Here is a 9,550-nt window from a genome sequence, read left to right on the forward strand (position 1 = left end):
TGTAATGCAAAATTATGTGTTTGCAATAATCAACGTATCTTTATACCGTCAAAAATTGAACGACCGTGAGAAAATATTCATTTATTGAATACAAAATCATTAAAAACTATGCAAGATTATTGATTAATCATACCATTTCCACATGAATAGAAGATATTTTACAATTATGCTGTCACTAGTGTTGTGCCCGATGAAATATCATCGCATAGGTTATGGCATATTAAGATTCATTCATGAATATATTTTGCAGGTTTTCATATTATACATATGTATGTACATACGTAGATGTCATAATTTGTCAAAATGAATATGTACTATGTTCAATTAAATTATTAAGTAATCGGAATTTAAAATGAATGGTATTTGATTGACAGATTAAATTTACATCACGTTGACAAATACATAATTACATGCTATCGAAGCGTAAATCAATTATATCCGATGATCACTTGTACAAGAAGCTATCTTAGCTATTATTTCGAGTCCTGTATAATTAATGACGCAAAATTAAATTAACACGTGAAACACCGTCACATCATGTAACATTTTCAATGTTCATACATGTAATGTATGAATATATGATATTTTTATTTCTGAATCTCACTGACCTTCTTTTTTTGTCCAGAAAATGATTAATAAATGTGGGCAGTTTAGAGCCTCTAATTCGAATATATTCGTCAAGTATTTGCTATTCGAATATTTGATGAAGTATTCGTAAAATATTATTTCATGTTTATATATACTATTAGAAAATTTTAAAACAAAAAACAGTGTGTTTTTAGATTTGGATGTGTATAAAACATTTTAGGTTACGAATTTTTTTATTCTGGATATACCGCGGCAAATGCACAGCATAGGCACACCCCCATTAGAATCAACGGAAACAGCACTAGTTACAAATATTTAGAGGCTCTAGACCACTGGTTCTCAGGCAAAATTTTACCGTGGCCGCACAGGTGATAATAGTGGTCCCATGGAAATGTCTGGTGGCCGCACCAAAAATCAAATAAATAAAAGTTACAAAAAAAGTGGATCAATTTATTCATAAAATAAAAGAAATTTTAACATTTTGGTATCTATTTATTTAATAATAATGCAAATGGAAATTGCTCAATACTCCTTTCTTCTAATGCAAGTCGCATTGCTGCTTCTAAGTTTGAGTCTGTCAGCTGGTTTCTAAATTTGTTTTTAATAAAGTACATTACACTAAATGATCTTTCGCAATATACAGTAGTGGGAAAAATAGACAATATTAATAAAGCAATTGTTGCCAAATCTTTACATTGGTTTGTTTCATTGTCAACGTACATATATTTCCGACCAAAATTTTTGAACCGAAATATTATTAAAATGGTTATTAAGTACTTGATCATGACTAATTTCTAATAATGCATATTTTACGTTAGTCCAGTTAATTAATCTCAATACTGATTGTTTTTAATCTATTTTGTGGTACTATGAAATTTTCATTTGTCATCATAATAAAAGGGTAGATACAAAATAAACAGTTTTACAAATATTCAATTCTTCGAACCTTTTATCAAGTTCCAGATTCAGAGATTTAAGACACTCTATTATTTTAAGTTTTAATTTTAATTTGTTGTTTCTGTCATCTTATCTATGAAATCACTAACAGAAGATAAATTGTCATTTTCAACTTCTGTCACAAGGCTTTTTGCTATAATTTTAGTTTGTCAATGATGAGCATGGTTCCTATAATATTATTGTTAAGTTACTTTTTTGTAGATTTTAAAATATATTTAATTTTTTTAAATATTAGTATTATTTACTATTAAGTCGCTGGTGGCCGCAGTAAAATCCACTAGTGGCCGCACTTGAGAACCACTGCTCTAGACTCACTCTGAACTGTCACACTTTAGAAAATATAGTTATATTGAATAAATAAACGATGTTCCAAATTATTATCCATTAATAAATATGTAAGTAAAATTTTTGGGTATATTTCAAGTATGAATGAATTACCATAAAACTAATAAGTTTACATATTACAGTCCAAGTTTTTACTCCGGTTCGTTCATGAATGTTCTAGTTTGTTCCTTCACGAACCAAAAGTTTCAACACTCAAACACGAAATCTAATGGAAATGCAACCCATACTATAACAAAATTCTTGAAGATTTGTACATGACAAATTTTAATAAAGAAAATGATAAACTCAGATTGCCTGGAGAAATCTGGATCCTTAAGAAAAATGCGAAGGGTTAATTGAATATACAAAATATGTATGGATAAAATATTTATCTATAAAACAAGTACATAATTGTTTATTAATTCCAAAACTATCAAAGTGAATGGATCGTAAGTCAATGGGTTAATAATGGCTAATTGTCGGAAATCTCGAGAAACTTTGTATATAAGTTGGAATCGGAAACTGATTATTCACTCAACGATAAGAATCAAGTGTGTAAAGACTCAAATTGATTATTTGAAGCAATAACTTTAAATCAACGAAAATGAACACTCGTAGAAACTGCCTATTATTTTTTGCGATTTGCGCTTTCTTTACTGCAGCAAACTGCAATGAGGTAATTTTTTTCTTCATTTATAAATTTATTATTAAAGTCAATTAATTTTATGTATGATTTTCAGTTTCCGACTCAAGAATTCTTAGACTTGCTGAAGCCTGTTGTTGAAAAATGTGAAATGATGACCACAGTTGACAAACGTATTGAAAAGTTCGACTATAAAGGTATAAATTTATTGTCGATACAATTAAAATGAGATATTCATATTTCAGAACTGGTGCAGCACTTCAGTGAAGGAAAAATGCCCGATGATCCCAAATTGAAGGTATGATAGAATTTGATTTCACCGCATACAATAAAATAGTACAAACATTCGAAAATACTGATGACATTTTATACTTTTAGTGCTATATGAAGTGCATGTTTTTAGAATTTGAAGTGGTAAGTTTTAATACTTATATATTTAAATTTCTCATTTCTATAGCTTCATATGTGATCTAAATTTTTAGCTGGATTCAGTTACCGGTACTTTCCATTATGAAAAAATGTTAGAATTGATACCAGAAAGTATGAAGAAGATAGCTTATAACATGGGAAAGAATTGCATCCACTTTAAAGGAGAAGATGGGGATGATTTATGTCAAGTTTCCTTCGATCTGCACAAATGCTGGCAACAGTCTGATCCCGAGGTATAATTAAAACAATGTACATTTGAACTTAATACAATACATAAACACTTGTGTAATATAAATGAATTGTTACAGCACTATTTCCTCATGTAAGGATTCATAGAATCGAACACCCTGAAATATCTTCATACGACAGATCGACACTGCGAATGATTTTTCTTCTATATAAATTTTAATGCATGTATTATATTTGAATTTTTAATATTTGTGGTACAATAATAAGTAAAAATAAAGTGTTATCTTAAGTGCATGTATTGATCTTTATTTTATTACTCTGAATGAACCTTTTCTTAAGCATAATTTTAAGTATTGAAAAAAAAAGTCACAATTATGAATAAAAACCTTTAATAAAACTATAAATTCACATATATGTATAATATAATATTATCAGTACTTTTAAATTTACACAGGAACATTAATACGATTCAAAATTCACGTCCCAAGAATTTTCACTAGTGTCCATCTGATTTCTAAATGTAATACGCACGCTTCTTGTAACGAATATATTAACAAATTAAATTTATCCTGTAATATCGTTTGGAGAAATTATCTCTTCATATTATCATCCACATCTGAAAATAAAAAAACGATTATGTTAGTTGTATAATAATATATGTAAGAAAGGTTGAAGTAATCTTTACTTAACGATTTTATAAAAATTGTATTACATAAATATTATAAAAATAAGAAAAATTTTAAATAATATTTTACATGCATTTTTAATTAACAAAATTATTAAAGTGGTTAATAGTCCGGTCAAATTAGACCAAAAAGTAAGCGTGAAGGTACATAAATTCACAAGCTGAAAATGAGTAAAATTGTTCAAAACATAATTATAAATGACATGTCAAAACTCCTTATCATTCTGATACCTGGAAAAAAATTTACCTGAGGTCAAAGGTCAAAAATATGGGTTTTTCGTGATTTTCAGCAAAACGGTAAGTTTTATCATAAAATTACCTCAGACAAAAATTGTAGATCATAAAATTATCTATAAAAAATGTATCAATACTTTTTTTCCTAAGAGCCACCGTTTCTGAGGTATAACCAGCAGTTTGGCTTAGTGATAGCGTATATATTTAGCATCACTGAGGTCATAGGTTCGTGTCCTCGCCACTGCTGGTTAGATTTGGGGGTTTTGTGACTCCAAATCGATCGTTTCTCTATCAGAGTTTGCCAATTTTATCTGATCATTGCTGAAACGGTTCCTGAAAATTGGTATTAAAAAATCTAATCCTGTTGTCACAAAAATCTGCCTGTGTATAATTTGTATTAATTATACACAGTAATCTGAAATCCATAGATGTCACTATGATTATTATTTCTGATTAATTGTTATATTCTATATATTCTGATTGTATATGTATGTATTACTGTATTTCTGATTGTTTATGTATTTCATTAACGTACACCCGTCGCATTGGAGCAAATCTGTAATGGCGAGTGTGTATTGATTTGTGACAATAAAATAAAAATAAATAAAATAACGATTCAAAAAGTTGTAATCGTCATAATATGCATTTGTACGCCACGTTTATTCCAGCGCATGAGTATTACTGCAGCATTTCAAGATGAAATAGAGAAATATTTTAAATATGAATTGGCTCCCTACCCTTTATCTTTGTTTGATGACATAAGGATGCGTAAAACACAGAAGTCTGCTATTTACGATTGTTTTCAAAAGGTAAATATTGATATTAACAACACTAATACGACGTACATCATTGATGGAGGATACTTACTACACCGCGTTGTGTGGGATAGCGAAGAAACATTCAACGTTATTTTACATAAATATGTTCAGTATGTACGTCAACATTTTGGTCTCAGAGTTACTGTCGTATTTGATGGCTTTAATGATTGCACGAGAAATTTTAAAGCTACCTACCTGCTAAACTACCTGCTTAGATAAGTATCGATATGGATGTTTCGTTAAAAACACTCGAAATAAAAAACAAGTGCAATTAGCTTGTCTTCCTCCAACCTCAGCTGCTGCTCATCAACATCTTTTTCGGGTATATTACCAAGTTCAAGTGTGACTTGGTTATCAGCTAGACCCAAAAGACTGGGGTTGGAAGTTGGTCAACAATACATTAGAATCAATTCAAACTTTACTCCCACCTGCGCCGGAAAAACTGCTAAACACTAGTTTTTGCAACTGTAAAAAAGGATGCAGTGCTAAATGTGGTTGCAAAAAACTTGGACTGTTTTGTTCTCTCGCATGTACAAATTGTCAAGGCTGGTCGTGTTCTAATGTTGAATCACCAACAGTAGAGGATTCGTTTGATATCAACGAGGAGACATGCGATACATCACTTTTTGCGCAATTTACTTACACCCAGAATGAAGAAGAAGAAGAAGAGGAAGATCAAGAAGAAGATGAAGAAGAACAAGAAGAAGTATTTGAAGATTATGAATCAGATGAATAAATTTCTCTACTTTTTTTTAATTTCCATCGCTTTTATCAATAGTTTCAAACTAAACAGAATCACAACAGACCTGTGGAATAGGCCTACTGGGGAAACCACGTTAAAAAAAACGCACTGAGTACACTATGTACCTATGAGGTGGCGTGGAAGCGTGTACATATTATGACAATTACAACTTCTTGAATCGTTATACGGTAGAAACGGTGGCTCTTAGAAAAAAAAAGTATTGATACATTTTTTATAGATAATTTTATGATCTACAAATTTTGTCTGAGATAATTTTATGATTAAACTTACCGTTTTGCTGAAAATCGCGAAAAACCCATATTTTTGACCTTTGACCTCAGGTAATTTTTTTTCCAGGTATCAGAACGATGAGGAGTTTTGACATATCATTTATAATTATGTTTTGAACAATTTTACTCACTTTCAGCTTGTTGTGAATTTATGTATCCTTGAATGTCTAAATTGACCGGACTATAAATCTATTAGATTTTTTAATTAATCATAAAAAGCAAAGAATACAAAATAAACACATACAAATCGCATGCGACTGTATAAATAGAAAAATAATGGTGCGTCATGTGACGTCAGACCGAGCGACGACAGGCATGTGTGGCGTCAGGCCGAGCGACGGGTGATACATACACACATCCACGAAGACACACACACATTAATTCATCATTCCGAATGGGTTGGATCGGTGAGCTTGTAATGCGCTCACTCAACTTTTTCTATTAATACATGCGCGCGCCGATTAATTACCCTACAATGGGCACAAAACTAGTATGTCATACTTCACAGCATTTATTGAATGATTCAGGAGGTCCACACGTAACCAACGATCGCTCCAGAATAATCTGATATGGCGTATGTACCTCCTTATAAAGGACAAGTTTACTCACCACAGCTTACTCAATCCATTATGTATTTATTGTCTAGGCACGTACAGTTTTAAGTAAGTCTCACGCTCTTGCCCGGGTTCTGAGAATTCCAGCGGGCAGTAACTCGGGCCAATTACAAAATACATATGGATAGAATGCTATGTCTTAACCTTTGAAGGACAGAGCGTCGAGATCGAATGGTGTCCCGAACCGGGGTCGATTAAGACCCTAGTATTTTTTAATCAAAATACAGCTTTTCTTAATACAAATTGGGTTCAATATATATCTTATTAATCATTTTATACATCAACATAAAAAATTTTTAGTCCTATAGTATGTTTTCGCCTATTTTTGTATTATAAAAAAAACGACAAGCACCAACACGCAAACGCACATATGTAGGTAAGGCCAACAGGCGACTGCATGACTCAATAGCCACGCGCCAAAAGCGACGAAAATATAGCTGTCTCTTTCTCTCGCATTGATTCATCGATCAACAAGAATATGCTAATGAACAGCCAAAAACATGACTTATCGCTACAGCCTTTAAATACTTTGGAACGTAGAAATGTATAAATGTATTTTTTTACGATGTACCCCTTTTCTAAATCATACAAAATCTATTAAAATAAATTTCTCGTAGTTCATTCAAGGAATACAATAAATATAGAGTATATAGCTTTGAAAACCACATAGTTATTACGAAAAACGTAAAAATTGGGGCACTTGCATACCCCACTTTGGCGAGGGAGGGTTAAATGCAACTTCCTTTTGAAGTCGGACTTAAATCTGGTGCCACATTATTGCTTTCAATACAAAGTCTAGAAAGACTGCATGTTCGACAGATATATTACAAATGATATTTTGTGGCAAATATAAATAGTTATTTTACCTTTGTGACGCCCGAGGTATCAATTTATTTATCACCCTCCCCTTTTTACGCCACTGCATAAATGCAAAAATAAATAAAGTTGCAAAAAACGATCAAACATTTGCGGTAATAAGTTTTGTATTATAACTTAGCATTAATATAAAAAAAAAATGCAGGCAGTTAATGACAAAAACAAAAGTCCAGAAAAAAAAATCCATTCCTAAATTGAATATTGGAAACGATATACAGCACCAATTAAACTCACTCTTTCCATCGCAGGCCACTATTTTAACCTTATCCACCTTGGCCACTTCGGTTACTTCGCGGAATTCCACATCGTTCAACATGAACGTCCATACGTTATCACAGAACCTAAAAACAAAACAAAAATCAAATTAAACCAACGGCAAATTACGACATACGACAAAGCAACAAGACAATATTCACCTGTACGTATTCAGTTTTCCGGCTTTGAAAGAAAGCCTAGATTTGACCCTCGAAGACAGTGCCTGGTTTATAGACTTGTCAAACTGCAGCAGGACTTTGACAGCCAACGCGGGCGTTATTTGACCATACTGAAACATGTAAACAATCGATTGAGGTTATGTTATATTCTGTTATATCCTCTCAACCTTTCATTTCATAAATGTATGTATGTGGATTTGAGATGCAGTGTTTCCATCAGTGTTATTTCCTCATCACCGACATTATAAAGGAGACCAAGAGGAGTCAAGACTTAAAATCTTAACCGATTGCCTGCAGCCGTCTTCTATGGAAGCTTTGGGCGACAAGTCTGTAGCGCGGTTGCCTTCCATAGACTTTGCACGGGATTTTGAGCCTTATATGCGCCTATTTCAACTGTTTTAAGGTTCAAAATTGGTTGAATACTGAGAGTTGAATGCCATCTATTCAATTTGCTTAAAGTGAATATATACCAGTCAAAAATTAGGTTTTGTGGAACCATACTGAAACCTCGTTCATGTGACGTCACGTCTTCATACAATTATGAAGAATGATTATTTGACAATTAATCCAAAACTACGAGATATATTATGTATTTTATTGTTTAAAATAATACTTTATGTGTTAATTAACATGTATGGTTACTTGAGTAAATATTAAAATCTATATTTAAGATCGAAAACTCGATTGGAAAATTCGCGAAAAAGGTGCCGCGTACAGGGCTTGTTCGCTATATTTATTGCCGCAGACAAAGGGTTAATGAAATTGATGGAAAATGCGTTCGAATGAGGATGCAGTTGAAAATGATGGCGATTTCTTTCAACAAATATATGAAAATCCACGTAAGACTACTTATAAAAGGAGTGGTGGAAGGCTTTTGGGGAAGGGAATACCTACTCGATGGACCGGAGAGATCCAAGTCCAAATCCAACTGGCTTTTCTATGAAATGTCAGGAAAGATCAAGACAAGCAACGAGACGGTTGATGACGGTGAAGTTGGGAGATCACGATCCTCTGCACAGAGCATATACATATACATATACAGCTAGCAGTTGATAGTTGGTTGTGGGTAGGTGGGTAGGTGGGTAGGTGGGTAAGTGAATAGACAAGTACCTGAATGAGCTCGTCGAGGCTCTCTTGAAGCGTGTTGCCGATGGTGGTGTTGCGGTAGAGTTGGTAAGACATGGCGAACGAGACTCTGTATAGAGATAAACGCTGAAGTGCTGAGCGAAAACACGCCGCAACCCACCGGCTGCTGAACGACGATTGATTCACTCTTCAACGTCTCGCTCGGCGACTAAAACGACCTGGACTGCAAGCGTGCAAACTCGTGTATGACTACAACACAGCCGAGGCCGAAGAACACACTTATGACGTATTTGGCCGTAACGCCTCACTTTCTATATAGCCGACTCATTCAAAGCCGCGATAGAAAATGCAAAATAAAAATGCTCGATAGCAAATATAGTATCCAGTTTCCATTGTCGGTCATTCGTTAAATATTTATTTTGAAATTGAGGCAAAACTAAATATAAAATAATAAAAATTAGCTCTTTCAAAATTAACCCATTTTTGCCCGAATTTTTTTTTCCTCAAAATTTATAATAATTTCAACAAATCATAATGTTATATGATACATAACATTTTTTTTTCTTTTTTTATTGCATTCGTATTGGTTTTATACGAGTTTTTCGAGATGTTCCAAATTTGGAACACTGGGAATACAACGA

At 32.8% G+C, this 9,550-nt stretch overlaps 2 protein-coding genes across 3 annotated transcripts in view; one reads left to right on the forward strand and one right to left on the reverse strand.

Annotated features, from left to right (window-relative positions):
* The window catches only part of LOC143921571 (general odorant-binding protein 83a-like), a 24,192-nt gene extending 20,769 nt beyond the window's left edge, over window positions 1–3,423 (forward strand). The window contains exons 4-8 of the mRNA XM_077444923.1: window positions 2,610–2,685; window positions 2,758–2,810; window positions 2,891–2,926; window positions 2,995–3,174; window positions 3,250–3,423. Of these exons, the coding sequence (XP_077301049.1) occupies window positions 2,610–2,685; window positions 2,758–2,810; window positions 2,891–2,926; window positions 2,995–3,174; window positions 3,250–3,267 (363 nt within the window). The 3' untranslated portion in view covers window positions 3,268–3,423. The remainder of the gene's footprint in view (window positions 1–2,609; window positions 2,686–2,757; window positions 2,811–2,890; window positions 2,927–2,994; window positions 3,175–3,249) is intronic.
* Window positions 3,424–3,503: 80 nt separating this feature from the next.
* TfIIA-S (general transcription factor IIA subunit 2) lies at window positions 3,504–9,210 on the reverse strand. 2 transcript variants are annotated; one of them, XM_077443871.1, is made up of 4 exons: window positions 8,934–9,210; window positions 7,806–7,933; window positions 7,624–7,730; window positions 3,504–3,746 (listed from the first exon to the last, which is right to left on the reverse strand). In XM_077443871.1, exons 1-4 carry the CDS (start codon window positions 9,003–9,005, stop codon window positions 3,721–3,723), a joined length of 333 nt encoding a protein of 110 aa, XP_077299997.1. In that variant the 5' UTR covers window positions 9,006–9,210; the 3' UTR covers window positions 3,504–3,720. The 2 variants fall into 2 exon arrangements, with proteins under 2 accessions (XP_077299997.1, XP_077299998.1); XM_077443872.1 differs by having other exon boundaries at window positions 3,505–3,746; window positions 7,611–7,730; window positions 8,934–9,171.
* Between the last annotated feature and the right edge of the window lie 340 nt (window positions 9,211–9,550).

Source organism: Arctopsyche grandis, chromosome 13 (assembly GCF_051622035.1).
Source record: "Arctopsyche grandis isolate Sample6627 chromosome 13, ASM5162203v2, whole genome shotgun sequence".
Lineage (NCBI taxonomy): Eukaryota > Metazoa > Arthropoda > Insecta > Trichoptera > Hydropsychidae > Arctopsyche > Arctopsyche grandis.